Here is a 25,013-nt window from a genome sequence, read left to right on the forward strand (position 1 = left end):
CCTCGAAGGGAGAGTCCGGGTGATTGGGTGTATGGACCTTGGACAGTTGAGGTGGAAGCGGGGGCGGAGCTGGCCCCGTTGGAAGATTTGTGTCCTCTTGCAGATTTTGGATAGTCGGTACAGTATTCTGGGTGTTTGGAGGAGCGTTCTGAACAGCAGGTGCCTGCTCAGGTAATGGGGCTTCTGCTGGAGGAGGAATTTGGTGTGAAGTAGATGCTGTACTCTGTTGTTGCAGTCTGGTAATCAGCTCAGCCTGCTGGGTCATAATCTCAGCTTGTTGCTTAGCGAGTTCATCCCGACGAACGGCATCCTGTTGCATGGCCCGCATGGTTTCCTGCATTTGGCGCATCATTTCCTCAACTCCTGTTGGTGCCGTCATACTGTTTTGATTTGTTTGAACTACTGGCAGATCTGTCTCAATGGGGATCTCAATCCAACTGTCCACTGATGGGGGATACCACTGTTCTGGTGCTCTTTGTTCAGATACACTGCGCTTTTTCTGCTTCCTTCTTGTAACAGAGGGTAGAGAATGGAACACTGACTGTCCGTCGATTAGATCCTCAGATCGATGGAGTCGACGACCTCGTGTCCAAAGTGCTTGGGGAATGCCTGCTGGGTTGGAAGTAATCGTGCTAAAACTGACCCTAGTAAAAGATAAATAAAGCGAAAAGGAAATAAATAAACAGATAAACGGACAGCATAACAGCTTAAAATAAAATGCATGACACACAGCCGGGTATAATCAACACACAGTCAATAAGCTGAATAACACACTGTCCTTAAACACTGATTATTATCCCTGTATCACTGTTCCCTAAAACAGAATCTGATACCCGCAGATAGCTGATTCTCAAATACTGGCTGATGCCCGCAGGCCTGATACCCATAATACCGAACTGATGCCCGCAGGCCTGATGCCGACAATACCGAACTGATGCCCGCAGGCTTTATAGCGACCCCGGTCTTTTCCCATTTGATTATTGTATCCGGTCTGTTCCGTAGATTCTGTCATTGTATAATTGTTGTTGTTGTTGTTCCTTATTTTCTCATTTGGAATTATAGGATGTGTTGGGCAGGTTTGTTCAGGTTGGTTGGGTTTAGAAACCAAGTGTTGTTGTCCAGAATTTTGGTTATTCGCTCGAGCGAGGAGTTTGTCGCTCGAGCGAGATGTTGTTTTGGTTCTTCGCTCGAGCCGGGGTTTGGTAGCTCGAGCGAGAGTTTGCGTCTGGGTTGGACCTGAAGCTTTGCATTCTTGGCTCGAGCGAGCTTTTCTTCGCTCGAGCGAGTTAGTTTGTTCTTCGCTCGAGCAATAGTTCCTTCGCTCGAGCGTGAGTCTGGTTTCAGACCTGAGGGTTTGAGTTCTTCGCTCGATCGAGCTTTCTTTCGCTCGAGCGAGCTTTTGGGTTGTTGGCTCGAGCAAGGCTTCCTTGGCTCGAGCGTAGATTCTCTGTGTCTGGTCGCTCGAGCGACAAAGTATTCGCTCGAGCGAGCCTGTCCAGTTTAAATACACAGCAGCGGGATTTGATCAGTCTTTTTCATATTCTTTTGATTCCAAACCCTAGGTTCGACCTCTCTCTCTCCCTACTCACCTTCTCTCTTAGGTTTGATCTGTTTAGGGAGTGTTTCAACCCTAGTTGCTTTATTAAAAAGATAGAGGGAGTTAAGAGCTTTCATTTAATCTGAACATTTGGCAATTTGGAGCATTTTGGTCTTTGGGCACTCATCTCTGTCTTCACCATTTGGGTTGTTTTCTCTGAGGTAGGGATTTCCTACTCCAATTTATAGGTTATGTTCTAAGTTTTGGTATTTTAATATGTTGGGAATACTTTGGTAAATTTTGGGAAAAACCCTAGTTGAATTATTGAATTGATTTATATAAGTAATTCATGGAATTGGGAAAAGATGATTAAATTCATGGAATTGGGGAATTCATTGATTAAATGGCGTAATTGGATAATTTGAAATCATTTGTCTATTGAATTGTGGACATAGTTATTTTCAGTTTAGAAATAACTGTTTTGGGCTATCGGTGGAGGATAGTCGTGATTGTTGTAGACAATGCATGTGGATTAGGATTAACTGAAACTAATCACATTGGTTAAGTCATAAATTTTGACTATTGCATTGATAGAAATTACGTGTATTGATTGAGCATTGCATTTGCATACATTGTTTTGTGTGTGGGAGGAGATAGGGGATGTACTCCACGGTTTAGGGGAAGATATGGGATGGACCTCTAAACCGGATTTTGTTTGGGAGGAGATAGGGGATGGACTCCATTAGCATCACTTTTATGTGTGCTTATTTATATAGAAGTGTTTTATTGATACAACACTAAAATGTGTATCAATCTGGAAGTATGAAGTGTTTTGATTTATTTGAGCTTGAGTCTCATTTGTTTGTTGATATTGGAAGGATGTGAATACGATATATTTAATTCACTGTTGTAAGTTTGGCCAGGTTCTGAGCCATGTTAATAAAACTGGGAAGTAAAACGTATCTTAGACAATAGTGTCATGAGACTGTAAAATGAAGTAATTGATTATCCTGGTTAACCATCTGTTGAATGCTATTGCTTTATTCATTGCTTATATGTGGTTTAGTATATTTCTACTGGGCTGTGGCTCACCCTTTATGGGAACATCATTTTCAGGTTCAGGGGATAAGCTACCTCCAAGGACTTAGCTTGGAAGGACTTGGATTCTGAAGACTATTTTTCTGTTGTTTGCTTTTATTTGTTAGTACATGTAAACACTCAAGCCTAGGGCTTTTCTTGTATTGAGTTAGAACTCGTATTTTTGTATCCAAGTGTTGGCTTGGAAAGATGTAAGCCTGTAGGGCATTTTATTCGATTATTTAGTAGTACTCTGATGAATGAATTAATAAAATGTCTTCTTTAAATAATGCATGTCAATGATATATAATGGGTTAATTTTGAGGGCGTTACAACTTGGTATCAGAGCGTACCGGGTTTGAATACTTTGGGTACGTGGGAAGTGATTAGTATCACATTGGGTTCGTCTCGTTTGATAGAGACTTAGTGTAATGTTATATGCTTATGTGATAACATGTTTATGTGATTATGTGAGTATGGAATGTAGTTTCTAGGATGTTGATTGTACCCTTGAGTTTCTAGTAGTCTTGTTGGAAAGGCACTTGATCACTGCTGCTTCCAACCGGAACTATAGTAACGCATTGGGACTATCATTATCCGGGAATGAAATTCGTAGGTGCTTATGTGATTATGTGCTTACGTGGAATGAATTATTGTTGTCCATTGTATTAGGACGCGAGTGTTTAGCTTCGGCACATTTATTAATGTGCTAATGTCTTTGTTTCCTTTATTAGGATGTCAGGACGAGGACGAGGACGCGGTAGGCGTGGTAGACCGGGTAGGCAGGAGTTGCCTGTGCCAGAAGAGATTCCGGCAGTTCAAGAGGGAATTGGCCAGGCCAATGTGGCCGAGCCAGTAGGCCAGCAGGCTATGGGCGCTCTAGCCCGAGAGATAGCAGGGGCATTCAGGGAGTCAGTAGGCATTCTCAGAGCTGAGAATCAAGCTCAGGCTGTTATTGCGGATGCAGGACCTTCCTTTCTGAAGAGGGAGTTCTTCCGGTCTAATCCGGATGAATTTGTGGGTGATCCTAAAGAGCCACTTAAGGCAGATGAATGGCTCGAACAGACAACGAAGACGTTTGAGATGCTTGGCATCGAAGACGAGGGGTTGAAAGTGACCTTGGCATCTTTCCAGTTGAAGGGGGATGCGGGTCAGTGGTGGAAGTTTACTAAGGGGCGTATAGGAGGTACGTGGGAGGCTTTTGTGAATGCATTCCAGGAGAAGTTTTTATCTCCGGCAGTCAGGGAGAAGCTGCGAGACCAGTTTTGTCAGCTTAAGCAGGCGAGTTCTTCAGTGGCCGAGTTTGAGGCTGCATTTACTAGTTTGTCCAGGTTTGCACCTGAGTTGGTGGCGTCTGAGGAACGCCGTTGTATTGAGTTTGAGAAGAAGTTGAGGCGTGGCCTCAAGCTGAGAGTTGGGGGAACTATGATTCGGGATTATGGGCGTATGGTTGATGCTGCAGCCCATATGGAGATCATGATGCAGGAGGAGGAGGAAGGGCAGAAGGGCTCCAAGAGGAGTCAGGATAGTCAGAGTGATGGTAGGAGACAGAAGGGTTTTAATCCCCAGCAGTCTCAGGGTAGCTTTTCTAGATCGACTTTTCCTGTACCGAGTGCTAGTTCGGGGAAAGGCAGTCAGGGAGACATTACCTGTTTCAAGTGTGACCAGCTGGGCCACAAGTCTCCAGTTTGTCCTCAGAGGGGAGGAGTGCAGAGAGCAGCATCATCTTCGGCTCGATCTCAGAGCCAGAGTCAGGGTAGAGGTCAGCCACTCTCGTGTTATCAGTGTGGTCAGCCAGGGCACATGAAGAGGTATTGCCCACAGTTGGGTGGCACACCTGGTGCATCTGGTTTGAGGCCGATTCAGGGTCAGCAGCCAGCTCAGTCGGGTCAGGCCTCGAGGGCTAATCAGGGGGCTTCATCGTCCCAGACAGTGCAGCAATCTTATGCTCCTAGGGGTGAGCAGGTTGATCAGAGGTCGTCTGGGCGCGTGTACGCTGTTACCGCGCAGGATCTTGTACCGACTCCATCAGTTGTGAGAGGTACCTTCTTGTTTTGCAACTCGGTTGCTAATGTTTTGATTGATACGGGTGCATCTCATTCCTTTGTGTCTGCTGCATTTGCATCTGTTTTGGAATTGGAGTTAGCACAGTTAGCATCTCCTATATGTGTAGTGTCACCTCTTGGGGGTGAATTGATTTTGAAACAAGGTGTTAGGGGTTGTGATATAGAGGTTGATTATCATAGAATCCCATTTTCCTTTGTCGTTATGCCTATGAGGGGTTTCGATGTTATTTTGGGTATGGACTGGTTATCGTCATACCGGGCAGTTATTGATTGCTACCGCCAGAGGGTCACTTGTTGTACCTTGAGCGGAGAGTATTTTCATTTTCTGGGGGACCAGGTTGGTGATGTGTTGCCACCAGGGTATGTTCCACGAAGACGGAGTGAGCTTAGTAGTTTACTTGCTAACCTTTCGATTAGTGAGAATGAGGAGACACAGATTGTGTTGCCAAGGGTGGTTTGTGAGTACTCGGACGTCTTTCCTGAGGATCTTGTTGGTTTGCCACCGCATCGGGAGATTGAGTTCTCCATTGACCTAGTGCCAGGCACAGCACCGATTTCTATGGCACCTTATCGTTTTGCCCCAGCCGAGTTAGTTGAGTTGAAGATTCAGCTCCAGGAATTATTAGACAAGGGTTTTATACGTCCTAGTGTTTCGCCATGGGGAGCACCGGCCCTCTTTGTTAAAAAGAAAGGAGGTGCTTTGAGACTTTGTATAGATTACCGGAAGTTGAATCGGGCTACGGTCAAGAATAAGTACCCTATGCCCCGTATAGATGACCTGTTTGACCAGTTGAAGGGTTCCCGTTGTTTCTCTAAGATAGACTTGAGATCGGGTTACCACCAGTTGAGGGTCAGGGAAGAGGATATTTCGAAGACGGCATTCCGTACGCGGTATGGCCATTATGAGTTTCTGGTGATGCCATTCGGACTCACCAATGCACCGGCAGTCTTTATGGACTTGATGAACCGGATTTTCCGGAAATTCTTGGATCGGTTTGTAGTCATTTTTGTGGACGACATCCTTATCTATTCGCCTTCTGAGGAGGAGCATGAGGCACACTTGAGGGTGGTGCTTGAGTTACTTAGAGCCCATAGGCTGTATGCCAAGTTTGGGAAGTGTGAGTTCTGGCTGAGAGAAGTCAAATTCTTAGGCCATGTGGTATCCGGTGAAGGAGTGTCTGTTGATACGTCCAAGGTAGAGGCAGTGCAGGATTGGGCACAGCCTAAGAGTGTATTTGAGATCCGCAGTTTTCTGGGATTAGCTGGGTATTACCGTCGGTTTGTGAAAGATTTCTCCAGGTTAGCATCACCGTTGACTAGGCTGACTCGAAAGGGAGTTAAATTTGTATGGAGTGAGACTTGTGAAAAGTCGTTTCAGGAGTTGAAAGTTAGACTGACTACCGCTCCAGTATTGATTATTCCAGAGAGAGGGTTGGGTTATGCAGTCTATTGTGACGCCTCACGAGAGGGTCTGGGTTGTGTGTTAATGCAAGAGGGGAAAGTAGTTGCCTATGGCTCACGTCAGTTGAAAATTCACGAGCAGAATTACCCTACGCATGATCTAGAGTTAGCAGCTGTGATATTTGCCTTGAAGATTTGGAGGCATTATCTTTATGGTGAGAGGTTCGAGGTGTTCTCGGATCATAAGAGTCTGAAGTATTTGTTTACACAGAAAGACTTGAACTTGAGGCAGAGGAGGTGGATGGAATTTATAGAGGATTATGACTTTGAGTTGCATTATCATCCGGGAAAGGCCAATGTGGTGGCCGATGCCCTTAGCAGGAAACCTGTTGGTGACATAGCTAGTATTGCCATCCGAGAATGGGAGATGTTGGGTGCACTTGGGGAGTTTGATTTACTTCTGGGCGAATCCGTTGAGGCTGCGGCCTTGTTTTCTGTTATTGCACAGCCTTCACTTGTGATTCGAGTGTTAGAGGCTCAGAGAGGTGACTTTGAGGTAGAATCTCTCCGTGAGAAGATTTCCGGTGGGAAGGTTGAGAAGGGTTTGACGGTGTATTCCGACCTGAGTGTGAGATACCGAGATCGTCTGTTTGTGCCGGAGTCTTGCCGAGAGGAGGTACTCCGAGAGTTTCATCATTCATGCCTTGCGGTGCATCCGGGAGGCACTAAGATGTATCGGGATTTGGGTCGCCAGTTTTGGTGGCGTGGTATGAAGAGAGATGTGGCAGCTTTCGTATCTAAGTGCCTTACTTGCCAGCAAGTGAAGGCCGAGCATCAGAGGCCAGCGGGTTTATTGCAACCCTTGCCTATTGCCGAGTGGAAGTGGGAGCATGTCACTATGGACTTCGTTGTAGGTCTTCCGAGGACTCAGCGGGGTAGTGATGCTATTTGGGTGGTTGTAGACCGGTTGACTAAGTTGGCGCACTTTATTTCTATGCGCGTGAGTGATTCGGTAGATCATCTTGCCGACTTGTATATTCGGGACATAGTGAGATTGCACGGGGTCCCAGTGACGATCGTCTCAGATAGAGATCCTCGTTTTACTGCCAGGTTGTGGCAGAGTTTGCAGAGTGCCTTAGGCACTAAGTTGACCTTTAGCACGGCCTATCATCCTCAGACTGACGGACAGTCCGAGCGTACTATTCAGATACTTGAGGATATGCTTCGGGGTTGTGTTCTAGACTTTAGTGGGTCGTGGGAGAGGCACTTGCCGTTGGTGGAATTTGCTTACAACAACAGTTTCCAGTCTAGTATCGGTATGGCACCATTTGAGGCCTTGTATGGCCGACCGTGTAGATCTCCTGTGTGTTGGGCTGAGGTGGGTGATGCACCTCTGTTGGGTCCAGAGTTGGTGAGGGAAACGACGGAGAAAGTTGAGCTTATCCGTAAGAGGCTTGTTACAGCACAGAGTCGTCAGAAATCGTATGCCGACCGTAGGAGGAGACCTTTGGTGTTTGAGGTGGGTGATCATGTCTTTCTGAAGATATCACCTAGACGGGGTTTGATGAGGTTTGGGAAGAGTGGGAAGTTGTCCCCTCGATTCATTGGTCCGTTTGAGATCCTTGAGAGGATTGGCGAGGCTGCTTATCGTTTAGCTTTGCCGCCGCAGTTGTCCGAAGTACATGACGTGTTTCATGTGAGTATGCTTCGGAAGTATGAGCCGGATCCATCACATGTGTTGGATTGGACCGATTTAGTAGTTGATGAGGATGTTTCATATGAGGAGAGACCGATTCGATTCTTGGATAGGCGAGATCAAGTTTTGCGAGGCAAGACCATCCCTTTGGTCAAAGTTTTGTGGAAACACCACGGAGTGGAGGAAGCCACTTGGGAACGTGAATTGGAAGTCCGCGAGAAATATCCGGACATGTTTGTTGATTTGTAATCTTATAATTAGATTCTGTTATATTGTTGAACTTAAGAGCTTTACATATGTCTTAAGTTGTAAAACATTGAGTATGTTTTGGTAAATGGGTGTATCTTGAAACTTGTTTCATTATAGAAGATTAGTGTAACATTGTATATGTTGATTACATTGTTGGATGTGTTATATATATCATGCAATTGAATATGATATGGAAATTGTTAACATTGAAAGGAATAATGCATAATAGTGGTGCAGGTTGAAATATATGTTGTTTTATATATATTGTGGGATGCCTCTTGATAAAGAGATGAAGTGACCAGTATTGGGTCAAGTTGTTTATTATTGTTATATACTATCTTTGGGTATTGAGAAAAAAAAAAAAAACCTGTTTTCAAATTTGTGCCTAATTTCGGGGACGAAATTCTTTGAAGGGGGGAGGTTATAGCGACCCCGGTCTTTTCCCATTTGATTATTGTATCCGGTCTGTTCCGTAGATTCTGTCATTGTATAATTGTTGTTGTTGTTGTTCCTTATTTTCTCATTTGGAATTATAGGATGTGTTGGGCAGGTTTGTTCAGGTTGGTTGGGTTTAGAAACCAAGTGTTGTTGTCCAGAATTTTGGTTATTCGCTCGAGCGAGGAGTTTGTCGCTCGAGCGAGATGTTGTTTTGGTTCTTCGCTCGAGCCGGGGTTTGGTAGCTCGAGCGAGAGTTTGCGTCTGGGTTGGACCTGAAGCTTTGCATTCTTGGCTCTAGCGAGCTTTTCTTCGCTCGAGCGAGTTAGTTTGTTCTTCGCTCGAGCAATAGTTCCTTCGCTCGAGCGTGAGTCTGGTTTCAGACCTGAGGGTTTGAGTTCTTCGCTCGATCGAGCTTTCTTTCGCTCGAGCGAGCTTTTGGGTTGTTGGCTCGAGCAAGGCTTCCTTGGCTCGAGCGTAGATTCTCTGTGTCTGGTCGCTCGAGCGACAAAGTATTCGCTCGAGCGAGCCTGTCCAGTTTAAATACACAGCAGCGGGATTTGATCAGTCTTTTTCATATTCTTTTGATTCCAAACCCTAGGTTCGACCTCTCTCTCTCCCTACGCACCTTCTCTCTTAGGTTTGATCTGTTTAGGGAGTGTTTTAACCCTAGTTGCTTTATTAAAAAGATAGAGGGAGTCAAGAGCTTTCATTTAATCTGAACATTTGGCAATTTGGAGCATTTTGGTCTTTGGGCACTCATCTCTGTCTTCACCATTTGGGTTGTTTTCTCTGAGGTAGGGATTTCCTACTCCAATTTATAGGTTATGTTCTAAGTTTTGGTATTTTAATATGTTGGGAATACTTTGGTAAATTTTGGGAAAAACCCTAGTTGAATTATTGAATTGATTTATATAAGTAATTCATGGAATTGGGAAAAGATGATTAAATTCATGGAATTGGGGAATTCATTGATTAAATGGCGTAATTGGATAATTTGAAATCATTTGTCTATTGAATTGTGGACATAGTTATTTTCAGTTTAGAAATAACTGTTTTGGGCTATCGGTGGAGGATAGTCGTGATTGTTGTAGACAATGCATGTGGATTAGGATTAACTGAAACTAATCACATTGGTTAAGTCATAAATTTTGACTATTGCATTGATAGAAATTACGTGTATTGATTGAGCATTGCATTTGCATACATTGTTTTGTGTGTGGGAGGAGATAGGGGATGTACTCCACGGTTTAGGGGAAGATATGGGATGGACCTCTAAACCAGATTTTGTTTGGGAGGAGATAGGGGATGGACTCCATTAGCATCACTTTTATGTGTGCTTATTTATATAGAAGTGTTTTATTGATACAGCACTAAAATGTGTATCAATCTGGAAGTATGAAGTGTTTTGATTTATTTGAGCTTGAGTCTCATTTGTTTGTTGATATTGGAAGGATGTGAATACGATATATTTAATTCACTGTTGTAAGTTTGGCCAGGTTCTGAGCCATGTTAATAAAACTGGGAAGTAAAACGTATCTTAGACAATAGTGTCATGAGACTGTAAAATGAAGTAATTGATTATCCTGGTTAACCATCTGTTGAATGCTATTGCTTTATTCATTGCTTATATGTGGTTTAGTATATTTCTACTGGGCTGTGGCTCACCCTTTATGGGAACATCATTTTCAGGTTCAGGGGATAAGCTACCTCCAAGGACTTAGCTTGGAAGGACTTGGATTCTGAAGACTATTTTTCTGTTGTTTGCTTTTATTTGTTAGTACATGTAAACACTCAAGCCTAGGGCTTTTCTTGTATTGAGTTAGAACTCGTATTTTTGTATCCAAGTGTTGGCTTGGAAAGATGTAAGCCTGTAGGGCATTTTATTCGATTATTTAGTAGTACTCTGATGAATGAATTAATAAAATGTCTTCTTTAAATAATGCATGTCAATGATATATAATGGGTTAATTTTGAGGGCGTTACAGGCTTGATAATGATAATACCGAACTGATGCCCGCAGGCTTGATACTGATAATACTGAACTGATGCCCGCAGGCTTGATATTCAAACTCATATACTGATACATGCATTCCTGTAGAGACGCACTCTAAAGCACATAGCAGATAAATGAGAGCCAAAACACCCCTATGTTGGGGTAGGGTTTCCCTGTCCTATTGTGTCAGGAGCTAGGGTTTCATTATGCACGCAGCGGTTTCAAACAACCTATAAACGGGTAAGCAACCTGTCCTAATTTGGAATGGTCACTATGGATCCGAATATGCACTAGGTCGAATGGTCAAAGAGGGTGCCCCGGTAAAACCGGGGTTTGTGTTCCCATACTGGCAAAGCCCACAACCGGTCAGTCTTATGGTCATGCCTTGACAAGACAAGCCTTCGGCAAACCGTTCAGGAATAGCAGATGGCAAACACGGTGTCCTAGGTGCACCAATGCAAAGAAACACACAAGTGTATTCAAAAATAGATATCATGAGTTCGAGTCAAGTTCTCTAAATCCCCAGCGGAGTCGCCAGAAACTGTAGACGTCCCCCGAACGCCCCGGGAGGGTTAGCTCCCGTTCTGTTCATTTGGGGTCACTACAGCTCGGACTCTCGAATGTCACGGTTCCTAATCTGAACCAAAGAGTCCAAATCCGGCAAATCATTTTGAGAAACTGATTTTTGAAAAAGTAGTCCCAAACATGGACTGCTTTGCCAGATACAGAGTCGCCACCTAAATATTTTATTTTGGGAAATTTAGGAAACCCTGACTCGGTGCCAAAAGGCCACGTGTCCGTCATCACCAAAGTTGCCTCGGCTCGGGAACTTGGGTACGATTGGGGAAGGTCACTTCGTGAGCACCCCCGCTCGCCCGGTCATAGACCGGCCTCTACTAACCATGATATCAATTTTTGAAAATATTGTGAGTTCTTATTCCGGTTATTAGCCTAGGTTACTATGTGATGCTCACAGCATACAAGTATAGACTGGGTCGCCTGAATTGGAAGAAAACATTTCATGTTTGTTTTTTTGAAAGTGGTTTGCTACCCGCAGGTAGGCTTTAAAACATTTGATGATTTATTCCAATTTAAGTAACCCAACCTTCACCCACGGGCATTCAGGCAGTTATATCAGATAAGCATATAGCCTCATGGTAAGCATGCTATTCATGGCAGTCACTCACACGCATGCAAGGATGCTAAAGCATAAAGCTTACCGAGTACTCCAAGCCAAAATAAGAATTCATTAGAAATCATGCATGATCCTAACTATACAGAAATGCCTAATGCAACACATGCAAAATGCAATTATAGCAGGCTCGGCTATTCTAAGATGGCATATGAAATGTTACAACTATCATGTATTCAACTTTGAAATTGAAAGTACAATGCAGTTAGTATGATGCGCCGAGCCCGGTGCATGCAATACAGATGAATGAATGCAAACATGCTGTCATACTGTATGCTAATTTAAATATGCCCTAATCTAACCATCATAAGCGGATAAATAAAAGGGAGAAAGACGTGGGGTTGGAAGACAAACAACACGCACACGCACACTTATTACAGTTATGCCCTCGCGCAGAGGGTCCGAATAAATAATACAGTCCAAATATTACAGTCCCGAATAAAAGAATATTACAGTCCAAAATATTACAAAATTCTAATTGATTAAAGAATTAACTAAGAAAGCAAATAAAACTGGCGTGCAGGCCAGGGACTGCCTTGCTTCTGATGGATGATGCATGTCCGGATTGTCTTGCGCAGAAATCCACCGGAATGCCCCAATTAGCCTCTGTTTACACCTGTTCTTGAAATGCGTGCCAAGCCCCAAAAAGTTGCTGATTCCTGATTTTGCTGCAACAGAGAGCAGAAAAGGGGCATAGCAATGTATTTGCACAGATATATGCATGTCTCGATCCTCGTGCCACCAATCACGCATACCGAGGCATGATGGCCGAGGAGTCGAAATGCACAACTCAATATAGGATGAATGCACATGAAACTACAGCTAAAACCTAACTCCATCATGGATAATCCGGAGTGTCGGTGACTGGGAAATTGAGACACATTCCGTCACTCGGAGTACGAAATGCACCTCGTTTCCCGTGCCCGGGCTAACTCTTATTCCGGACATGACGCAATATGCATGATATGCATGAAATGCAACTAAGATACAATTCTAACATATACAATGCTATGGAAATAAAATGCCTCGAAATGTATGCACACAGGCACGCAAACCCAAATGCCTCGAAATGCGTGCACACGGGCACGCAAACTGAGGCAATGGTAAATGCAATGAAAATGAGATGCCTTGAAATGCGTGCACACGGGCACGCAAACCGAGGCAATGGTAAATGCAATAAAAATGAGATGCCTTGAAATGCGTGCACACAGGCACGCAAACCGAGGCAATGGTAAATGCAATGAAAATGAGATGCCTTGAAATACGTTCACACAGGCACGTAAACCGAGGAAATGGTAAATGCAATGAAAATGACTAAAATGGCATGGAAAACATAACATGGACTTATACTAACATGAGGGAACCTCAGCCACACTCACATAAGAAGCCGGTTGATGAAAATGAAGTGCCTCGAAATGCGTGCACACGGGCACGCAAACCGAGGCAATGGCATACGCAATGCAAATGACATGGAAACATGATATGGGCTCATACTAACATGAGTGAGCCTCAGCCACACTCACATAGGATGCCGGTAGATAAAAATGAGGTGCCTCGAAATGCGTGCACACGGGCACGCAAACCGAGGCGATGGCAAAATGTGATGAAATGATATGAAAACATGATATGGGCTTATACCAACATGAGTGAGCCTCAGCCACACCCACATAGGATGCCAGTAGATAAAAATGAGGTGCCTCGAAATGCGTGCACACGGGCACGCAAACCGAGGCGATGGAGGAATGCAATGAAATGACATGAAAATATGATATGGGCTTATACCAACATGAGTGAGCCTCAGCCACACCCACATAGGATGCCGGTAGATAAAAATGAGGTGCCTCGAAATGCGTGCACACGGGCACGCAAACCGAGGCGATGGCAAAATGTGATGAAATGATATGAAAACATGATATGGTCTTATACCAACATGAGTGAGCCTCAGCCACACCCACATAGGATGCCGGTAGATAAAAATGAGGTGCCTCGAAATGTGTGCACACGGGCACGCAAACCGAGGCGATGGCGGAATGCAATGAAATGACATGAAAACATGATATGGGCTTATACCAACATGAGTGAGCCTCAGCCACACCCACATAGGATGCCGGTAGATAAAAATGAGGTGCCTCGAAATGCGTGCACACCGGCACGCAAACCGAGGCGATGGCAAAATGTGATGAAATGATATGAAATTGATGGCAATCATTCTAACAGAATTTCAGCAACAAAATATGGGGGAAAACAGTCCCGAAATGAAGCGAAATGATACCAAATGCAAGGGATTGTCCCGAAATGCAACATAGGCACCCGAAATGGCCTATAGCTATGCCAAACATGCACAATATGGACATGCAATGCAAAGACAGAAGCTAGACAGTCCCAAAAAAGGCACTTTCACATGTATAAACATGGCCAAACAGCAAGCATAGGTATGGAAAAAATGGCATGCAAGAATAGGGGCCAAAAGAGGGGTAATGAAGCAAGTGATATAAGAAAAACCCAAAATGAAAAATTTCCTTCTACAACACTGAATAGAGACCAAAAATATGAATATTTACAGTTTATGGCAGCCTCAAAATCAGTATACAAACATGCTAAAAATGTGATGCAAAATAAGGCTCAAAAGTGGCTATAACATGAGGTATACAAAATAATCACCAAACAGCCAAAGACCCTTAACAAAACATGTAGAATGGACCAAAATAAGCACTTTTCCAGAACTGTAAAATGGCCAAAAACAAAAGAATGGTAGGCTAACTAAACATGCAAGAATGGGGAATAAAAGAGGGATATAACATGAAGTGACCTATGGAGGTCTCAAACCATGAAAGGACCTAAATGAAAAATGGAGAATGGACCAAAATAAGGACTTTTTCAGAACTGTAAAATGGCCAAAAACAAAAGTATGATAGGCTGCCATTGCATGCAAGAATGGGGAAGAAAAGAGGAGTATAAAGGTAGGTACAACATGGAAGTCCCAAATGGTGTTGAGCCCTTCTTCAATGTTAAATAGGGGCTCAAAATAAGCCTAATATCAGTTTACAACATGCTCGAAAACAGATTGCTCATGGATCAAAAATAGCATGCAAAACTATGACATACAAGAGGGTCAATGAAGCAAGTGTATCATGGAGGGCTCAAACAGGGTTGAGCCCTTAATGAAAAGTGAAGATGAGCTCAAAAGAGGGCCCTTTTCAGTTAGGGCCGGAGCTTGAAACAAAAAGCAAGTGGGGCTTAGAAATAGATCAAGAAAAAGGGTCAAAAGGGTAAAAGTATTACTTACCCTTGAAGACTCAAACTTTTGTTGCTTCTTGGATGAATTTGCAGCTTCTTTAGCCTTTGAGAAACCTTCCTTGTTGCTGGAAATGAGGTGGTGGTGGTAGAGCTTGGTGGTGTAGAAGGAATGATGGTTAGGGACTTAGGGTTTTTCAAACAATTGAGAAGGATGAAGATGGAGTTGTGTATGGAGGCTTGAAGGAGAGTTTTTCTAACCCCAAAATACTACAAGGATTGCTTGCTATATAGGCCAAAGAAGGGGTGTAAAGGTGGGGGAAAAGGAGAGCAATATTCCCCCACGAAATATCCCCCAGATAAAGATCTTGTCTAGGGGAAACAGCTCCACAGCTGTAAAGTGTACAGTGCAAGGAAGCAGGCCGGCCTGGTACTTTTGTTGCAGGTGGCCGGCCGGCCACACCCCCTAGTCGGCCGGCTAGGGGTCAAAAGGTTCAATGAGATTTTCTGGCCGGCCACCAACTGGTGGTGTTCTCCTATGTGTGTACAACACAACCATGTGGTTAAAATTCCAAGAAAGTGGGTCCAAGGGGTTCAACATTGGCCCGGAAAGAGGGGTTCAAAAGGGTCAAGTTGAATTACTGGCCGGCCGTGAACTTTTAGGGTCCTCTCATATGTGTACATCACAAATATGTGGTTCAAAGTTCAAGAAAAAAGGTCCAAGGGGTTCAACATTAGCCCGGAAGGAGGGGTCAAAAGGGTCAAGTTGAATTACTGGCCGGCCATGAACTTTTAGGGTCCTCTCATGTGTGTACATCACAAATATGTGGTTCAAAGTTCTAGAAAATGGGCCCAAGGTGTTCAACATTAGCCCGGAAGTACGAAAAACGGGCGCCGGAGGGCGTCGGAGGATGTATAACTGGTTGCTGCAACAATTGCTGGCCTCCCACCCTTCAGTGACCTCCCCGGTGATAAAACAGAGGTACCTGCCAAAAATGAACGAAAACCGTTGCAAAACGAATGCTCGGGGACCAAAACACGTAGTTCGGGGTCCCAAAAATGGGCTGTTAAACACCGAAAGTGGTGTTCGGCCACGAAGTGGGTTTCTCAGACCCCAGTGTCCCTCAAAAGGGATTAAATAAGATGTATGCCAAAACCGGAGCAAAAGGAGATGGTTAAGCGGTCCCGAACCGAGGCACACGGCCAACAGTCCCGAAAACCGGGAACCGGACTCCGAAATGGGCAAAATGGCCTACGGCCACCAAATGTAGCCTACGGACATTGAGAGATGGTCTACGGGACCTCTCCCTCCCCTCAGGAAAAGAAACAGAGAAAACCGAGTCTGGTTCGCAAACCGAGACAAGGCACAGAAGAAGGTTCGGAAGTCCAGAGGCAGGGCTCACGGCCGCGACTCTGAAACTTCTGAACGAGCACATTATGCAACATCACCAAGCACTCAATCGGTGACGTCTGAGTCTTAAGGTCGGTCAAAAATGGGGTGTCTACACATACCAAAACCATCATTGAAGTGATTCTAAACAGTCTTAAGCTGTGTGTGTTTACTTCAAACAAAGCACTAGAAAGCATCGGTGGGCATCATTCTAGTGTGCATTTAGAAGCTTCTCATTAATGAGGTTGCTTTCAAGTGCCACGCATTATCTAGTAGTTTCATTGGGATCTATTGGACTGGAAGTTGAAATTGGGCATGTATTGTTATAGATAGAAGAGTTTTGTTGCAAATGAAGCTCTTTGAAAGCTTGTTTCAGGCATAGTCTGAAAAATACAAAAATGAAGATTATCACAGCATTAGATCTACAGGAGATGAGGAAAACTTTTGCATTTTTATACTAGATATCCTGACATTTTAAACATCCACATTCGAAGCTTGCACAAGAGATCTGTATCTATGCAAGTCTTTGTGCCTCTTTATTCCCTTCTTTCTCATATCCTGCCGTACAAGTCTTTGTGCCTCTGTATTCCATATTATAGTATCAAATTATTCAATTTTAGAGTTTTCAATATAGTTACCTTTCAGCAGGATTTGTGCGAGTTACTATTTTTATGCTAATCTAAACTTCTAAGTAAGTTTGCTACAATATATTTGTCCAAATCTGATGCTTTAGGCTATAATCAGTTGAGGAATCACATAATTAGAATGTTTATTCTGTGCTGTGTTTGTTATTGCAACTGGTCCCAACTCTTGGAAAAACTTGCTCTTCCAAATGTAAGGACACGTAACCCTTGAAATATTTTTGAACTTTATGCTTAGCCTCGTGACCATGCACGGGTATATGGTTCTTTGATTTTTGCAAAACTTAGTTGGTACTTATCATTTTTTTATGCTGAAATTCTATGATGCAGATCAAGTGGATATGCCCAACTGCTCCTACTCGCCCAGTGGCTATACTTGGTGGATTCCCTCGCACTGCATGTAAGATTAAAGCTTAGATTTCTTCCGATGCTGAGATACTGATACAATTATCTAAAGTGCTTTTGTGGTTTCGTATTAGGGTTTAACGTTGGAGAACTTTCAAAAGATAGTCCTGATGATTTTGAAGGTTTAGATGCTTCAGTAGCGCATATTGCAAACATGTTGTCAACAGAGCCTGCTAATAGTAAGTTTCTGCCTTGTTACTTCATTGATTATAGGCCATTAAATTACTAAATTTCCATGTGTTTAGTTATTAGTTCATTTATCTATCGTGATAAAAAGCTTCATCAACTATCATGAATAAATTACCACCGTGTTGTTTAGGAATTCTATACTTTTTCATTTATTTATTTATTTTTGTATTAACTCATTTACAGTTAAACTTGGTATCAGGGGTTTTAGTATGGGTGCTGCAACTGCCCTCTACTCTGCAACTTGTTTTGCCCAGGGAAAATATGGAAATGGGATCGCTTACCCTGTTAACTTGAGGGCTATTGTTGGTCTAAGTGGTTGGCTTCTTGGTTCAAGGTATGAATGCAATATCTTCCTTCTCATTTCCTCTTTGTTCCTCTGTTATATGTACTGTTTTCCCATGCTGAAAATAACCAATTTACCAAATAAAATAAGATTCGTATGAGATGATTCTGAAATATCTCATTTGATAGCTCCCTCTGGCCATATTTGGAATTGTTTTCAAACTAAAATTATATTGAGTTCCAAGGTGACCAAAATAGCTAATAAGTTTTGTACAGTGATATCTCAGGTAGGACTCACTCATTGTTGATTCATAAATCTTTTCGCAAGTAAAGATGTAATGTGTGCACCTTATAGTGCTCTTCAAAATATTACCATGCTTATTAGTTAACAGCAAGTTTATGCAGGACGTTGAGGAACAAGATAGAAGGATCACAAGAGGCTGCTAGGCGTACTGCTTCTTTGCCCATTTTGCTCTGTCACGAAATCTGTATGTATATTGCATTTTGGACTCCCTTTTTTTTTAAAAAAAAAGTTTTCTTGGGAATGATAAAGTTCTTTTCTCACATGTTGTTCGACTTCATGCATATAGCTTCAAACTAGTGCGAACTAGCAAACTGTTGCTCTTAAAATTTAAGTCTTCAATTTGCTGTTTTTTTGGTATTGGGACATCTACTGTAATTACCAGCTTGTCGTTCCTATTCACTGATAATTCATAGTTGGTAGAATTATATACATAAAAATTTTATTCCCGAAGATCCTTCTCAACCTCTCATTGGAAACCTACATGAGCATTAAAATCCCTTTAAAAAGGCTCCGTTTGGTTTAGTTTTGGAATTATGATTTGAGTATAAAGTTATGATTTAATTGTGAAATTGTGAGTTGAGTTTTTAAAAGAGAATATTTGTTTTGTTATGAGTTTTGAAAAATCATAACCAAACACATAACTCGAAACTTCACACTATTTTCAAAACTTCACACTCAAATCGTAATCAAACACATAACAAAAAAAAATTAAAATATTTAAAAATATATTTATAAAATAAAATAAAATATTTATAAAAAATTGTATAGTTAAATAAAAAATAATTTTTGTAAAATTTTTAATATTTTAAATTTTTTTATAAAAAATACAGCACACAAATGTATGAAATATAGTGCATATTAAAATAAATAAATAAATATTTACCCTAAAAAAATAAAATTAATAAAATTTTTAAATATTTAAAAAAATAAATCCAAAAAATTTCAAAATACAACTCAAAACTTTTTTCAAAATTCATAACCAAATAAATTTTCTCTTTTTAAAACTCAACTCAAAACTCATAACTCAAAACACGACTCCACACTCAAATCATGATTCTAAAAATAATTTTAAAAAATAAAATAAAAAAAAAATTGATTTTTTTTTAAATAGTGTTTTGAAAAGTGTTTGATACTCTTCCTCATCAGCATAATGCCCCATAAATTGAGATATTTTGGCTCTGCTTCAAGAACCCATATGAGTGGGCTTTGTGTCCCTATTTAAAGGGGTTGATGGTGAAAAAAGAATAGATTTTGGGAGGCTGGCTTCCTGGCTTGCTCCATGTTGGGTGCCTTGTGAGTAGAGGCAATGAAGTGGACATGGGTAAAGAGAGTAAAAAAATTAAGGAAAGGAGATGAATTTCTTAAAGCATATTTGATAATGGTAATTTGGCCCATTTTATAGGTTTCCATGCAGAGTGTTGGGTGCTCTGAGCTGTCAGTATTGTACTGCCACATTTTGGGGTTTATTTGTTGGAGTTCTTATCATTTTCAGAGATAGAGCTTTCATCACCTTTCAATGACTTCTTTCACCATGCCAGCATTTGCCACACTTTAGTTATGGGCCTGCATCTCTGCACCGTGATTTAATTATACAAAAAGTGTCATACATTTTTACACCTTGCATGCAACCTAATATCTTTTAGGAAAATGTTTAAGACCCCAAAAATTGCTCTCCCAATTTGATCCACAATGATGTGCACGATAGATGTCAATTTTTGATTTGTCACACATTCAAGTAGATAGGCCCAACTCCCTTGCCACATCATTGTGGATGAATTTGTGGGTCTAAATTTTGAAGTTTCTAGCATTTCTCTACATTATGCATAAGAATTGATTTGACTTACAAGTTATATAGATGATACCCTTACAAGTTATATATACCCTTACAAGTTATATAGATGATTTGGCTTCTAAGAATTGATTTCATGTGATTGTGTGCTTATTGATCCGCAAAAACAAATATGTTGTATTTGGAGACACCAATTGGAGTTGGGTTTTCTTACTCATCTGATTCTTCCTCCTATGCAGCTGTAAATGACAAGATCACAGGCATGTCTCTCCAATTTTACCCACATTTTCCCAACTTTCTTTAATTTTCTTGATTGTTTGATTGTACTATACTCTGTTTCTTGTTTGATTGTCAATTTGTCTTCTAGGGTTTGTGTTCATTTTTTTTAATCAGTTGATTTTGATTGTGGAACTTTATTAATTTATATGTATAGTGGTTGAGTAGACCTTTTTTTAGATTATGAATTTAGCTTTGGTTGTTCAATTCTGTGAGATATAGGGGTGCGATCCTACTTTAAATTCTTAGTTCCTTTCTTTGAATTAGGTGTTTGGAAGTAGTTTCTTTGTTTACCTTTAACACACTTTACACTGGCATAAATGCATATTTTGGTGGCTAAGATTGATACAACTGCAATCATTGCTAGAATTGTAAAGCTCACACCATCTATCACTTGCTTGCTCCCCCTCCTTTTCTTTTGTGTTTTTGAATATCTTTTGTCACCTTTGATCACTTTATTATTGGTAATTATTTTTTCCCCTGACTATGAATCTAGGTTTGGCATATATTTAGCTTCTACTTATTGTTTTGTTCAAGATTCAATGTTTTACTCTTACTGATTTTTTGGCATTGTTGGAAATGTTAAAGGATGCAGTGAGAACTAAGACATACCAAAATGTTATTTATAAAAATAATTTCTTGCTTAAGGACATAATAGTCCTTGATGTGGGTGCCGGGACTGGAATTTTGTCACTCTTTTGTGCAAAAGCAGGGGCAAAACATGGCACAAGAGATTGTTAAAGTAAACGGCTTTTCAGATGGTGATGTCACTAGGAACAATGAATTTCATAATTTTTTTTTTCAGTTTTTGCTTCTACTTCTTAATTGATTTGGTCTTTTTATGTTTTCTCATTTTAATTACTATAGTTATCACAGTTTTGAATGGAAAAGTTGAGGAAATTAAGCTTTCAGTTGCTCAAGTGGATATCATTATTTCAGAGTGGATGGAATATTTTTTGTTGTTTGAGAATATGTTAAATACAGTCCTCTACGCTCGTGATAAGTGGCTTGTAAATTACACTGCGCCCTTTTTCTTTTTGAATAACCACTTTGATGCTATTGCTAATCTGGATGTATTAGTGCAATGTTTGGTGGTGGAGTTAGTTTATTTTTCTATTTTTTTTTTTGGTTTTGGTTTTGTTTTGTGTTTTTATTTTTTATTTTTATTTTTTATTTTATTATGGAAGATGTTATTAGAGTTTAATTGGTCTCATCAGCTTGAATTTATTATAATTCGTTTGTCTTTATATTCTGAAAGTTCAACTCTTTGACTGGATCAAACGCCTTTTCTGGGATTTTCAGTGCTTTTGTTTAAAAATTTTATGGTGGTGGAAGCAAATTGATTAATTTAATTTTTATTGGATTTATATGCTCATAAAAGTTTCTGTTTGCTTATAATCCGTTTTCTAGTTAAAGTCATTATATTCTAAGAGGTCTATCTTGAGTTGGGTTGTAATTTTTTTAAGTTACAATTTGATTCGTTTGTTTAGGAATTTTGTCTTGTTGGAGTTAAGTCTTAAATAGATTCTACATCAAGTGGGAAAATTTATTTTTTACTCTTTTTGTTCTTCTTTAGGGTTTTCTAGCATCTTCATAATGGATATTGGATGTGAAATGAGATTTACACAAGTCCTCAATTGTTTTGGCCAATAGTAGTAGAGTTCAATGTCAGTTTTGCCTTGGTTCATGACCGACTGTGGAACAATGGAATTGGTTTGATTTGAGTGTGGTTTTTGGATGAACCGTTGTTGAGCATGGCATTTTTTCTCTTCCTTTTCGATTTCATTTGGTATTAGAATGGAGAGGTTAATCAGAAATTATGGTGTGACATTGTGGCAAAGTAAGCCCTTCCATTTATTGAAATTTAGGACAAAAAATTAAAAAATTGTCTGCATGCTGTTCTCATGGTTTTACAAATTTACTAAAGCAAATAATAATGTGGTGTCTATGTTGAAACAGTTCATTTGATTGTCAACTGAATACTAATAGAGAAACATCAGGTTTTGATGAGATTCTATGATTGTTATTTTACTGTATTCTTGTAGGGGAAAAGTGGCAGAAGGTGTTTATTTTGATAGACATTATGGCAGACTTGTTATCATGTTTGGGGTCCCTTTTCAGTATACATTAAACAAGTGATTTGCTACGACTGTTTTGCAGCCTTGCTACTTGAAAATATCAACGGCTGTGTCCAAATATGTTTATGAAGTTCATTGCCTAGGCCTGTTGATCCTTTAAGCTTTATTTTCTTGATTGTTGCAGAATATTGATTGCACGTTTGGAGTATTAGAGGGAGACTTTCTAGATAAAGGAAGGCGATTTTTTGATTTTTGACGCTCTGGTATTTTTGTACTGCATGTTTGGCTGTGTGATAATTATGTTTTTTTTTTCTTTTGAAAAAATAACTATGAGCTTCAATAATGGGACTACATTTATTCAGAGACAAGCTGCTCAATGTGTGGGGCAAGTTATACATTCAAAGGTAGATTATGGGATAATGATTTTTGCCGACAAAAGGTATTCTTTTTATGGAATTATTAATACTGGTCCTACTTCATGTATTCAGTCCTGGGGTTTTTCCTATCAATCAAAGATGTTTTGTACCTCAAAAGTGTAACTAAATAATCAAAAGTTCATGACAATCAGATCCATGTTTGGCATTTGATTGCCAAAAGTAGATTCTGCACTTTTTGTTAATTTAGATTGGTCTACTTATTAGCTTCATCTATCCATAAATAATTCTAAAGTACTAAATTTAGATAGCTTGCCAAGCTAAATGGAAGTTGTGAAATTATGTTGACTGAACAGTCTACCAGTGTCATTGTTGGCCATCCAGTTTGTGGGGAACCAACAAAAATGTTGGGAGGATATTATTAAGGAACATTTGATGGAAGAAACCTTAGTGCCAAATGCATGCAAGCTGTAATTTGCTATTCTTAAGTCTATTGCTATTTGCCAGTATGTAAGGTACTGTCTACCAAAAAATTAAGGCATCAAGTTTGTAAAGCATGTTAACTAGATTTTGTTTCATCGTGGCAATGCCTGGAGGATTCACAGTTAACCCTTTGTTTGGTAAATTAACTTGTCATTTTTGGGGAATTTTATTCCTTCTATGTTCTAATGACCATCTCTAATTTGTTCAGGTACAGCCGTCATGACAAACGTTCTAAATTGCCTGGATGGATACTGTCACATTGACGTGACGCTCACCTAAACTTGAGTACTGATATGGCTATGCATATAGCACGAGAGGTGTGTGCTTATTACTATGCAGTTCTTATATTTTTCACAGGGAATGCTTGCAGGTCTATGTCAGTATACATGAGGAACAGTTCTAAATAACAAGGAAATGTGATTAGGTTCCCCTTGCAACTGATTCCTCTATGGAATAATTTTAAATGTAGAAATAATGACTGTTATGAAAGCTAAAATTGAGGACCAGTTTTCTGTTTTGAAAAAGGACCAATTTAGGTGTTAGATTTCACTTTTTTCCTTTATTACATCCAAACTAGAACTTCAAATATTAGTTATTCTGAAATTCAGTGTTGGAAGCTTAAGATGGCTTTGACTGAGTGCAAACTGACAATTTCAAATTCAGAAGTGTTGAACTTGAGTGTATTATTATTTTTTTATTCTTCCATATGTGCAGTTTTTACGGAAGATGGCACAACCATATGATAAGAGTGGCGGTAGTGGTAAGAAAACCCTATTGTCACGAGAAGACTTGAAGAAGATAGGCAATGGCGGTCTTGGGGAGATGTTTTAAAAGAATTATTCTGTCTTTGAGCAATATTTATATGATGGCTATAGCCGGTGGTTGGCCTTGCAGTTCTCATGTCAACAAAGAGGTCGTGGTCAGCTAAGCAGCATAAACTCTTTTTTGTTCTCAAGAATGCAAGGAGCAGTTTTTTGCTAAAGAGGGAAAATATCCATTTTAAATATTAGGGTAGACTAGTAGTTATATTTTTGGATACACTAGTAGTTATATTTTTGGATTGGTGTGTATGAAAAATATTTGGTAGACTACTAGTTATATTTTTGGGTTGATACACATGGATAAAAATTTAAAACATAATAACAAGTACTTGTTATGTTTTAAATTTTTATCCTAGATGAATATGTAGTTTCGAATTACTTGTGGATGAAAACTTATAATAGTCGCTGACTTTAATTAAACAGGTTCAGAAATGGTTGATATATGTATTTTGTTGAATATTCATGATTCAATTTATTTGTTGGTTTGAATGATTTTTGCAAATTACAGATTATATTGAATAAATTGGATGGATTATTATAAATTACAGGTTTATTTTGATGGATGTTGGCGACTAAATTTTGGTTTTGTTTTTCTAGTTTTGGCGACCAATTGATTAGTCAGGAAAGATAAGTTAATACTTTTGCCGACTAAATAAAGGAGTCGGTGTATCACCAAGCACATTTGGCGACTAAATAATTAGTCATTAAAATTATTAATTTTGGCGACCAAAGGATTTGGTCGCGAATAAGTCTATTGCTGACTAAAGTTTTAGTTGCTCAAACATTTCTTTTGCCAACAAACATGTTTGGTCGTGGAATATGACAATTGGCGACCAAACAATTTGGTCGCGAAATGTGACAATTGGCGACCAAAATTTTTGGTCGTAGAATGTCACAATTGCCGACCATTGTGGTCGTGGAATGTCACAATTGGCGACCAAACTTTTTTGTCGTTGAATGTGATAATTGGCGACCAAACTTTTTGGTCGTGGAATGTGACAATTGGCGACTAAGATATTTGGTCGGGAAAATATCACTTTTCCCGACCAAAGTGTTTGAGCGACAAAATGGATTAGTCGCAGTAATGATATATTTAGC

The 25,013-nt window shown here is 40.4% G+C and overlaps 2 protein-coding genes across 2 annotated transcripts in view; both read left to right on the plus strand.

Moving 5' to 3' along the window:
- The window catches only part of LOC114290095 (heavy metal-associated isoprenylated plant protein 47), a 125,645-nt gene that overhangs the window by 27,574 nt on the left and 73,058 nt on the right, over positions 1 to 25,013 (plus strand). The window lies entirely within an intron of this gene.
- LOC114314790 (uncharacterized) lies at positions 17,039 to 20,187 on the plus strand. Its single transcript, XM_082885921.1, has 6 exons — positions 17,039 to 17,107; positions 17,245 to 17,314; positions 17,394 to 17,498; positions 17,692 to 17,842; positions 18,196 to 18,278; positions 20,123 to 20,187. Exons 1-6 carry the CDS (start codon positions 17,039 to 17,041, stop codon positions 20,185 to 20,187), a joined length of 543 nt encoding a protein of 180 aa, XP_082742047.1.

Source organism: Camellia sinensis, chromosome 8, assembly GCF_055761805.1.
Source record: "Camellia sinensis isolate YWXY chromosome 8, ASM5576180v1, whole genome shotgun sequence".
Lineage (NCBI taxonomy): Eukaryota > Viridiplantae > Streptophyta > Magnoliopsida > Ericales > Theaceae > Camellia > Camellia sinensis.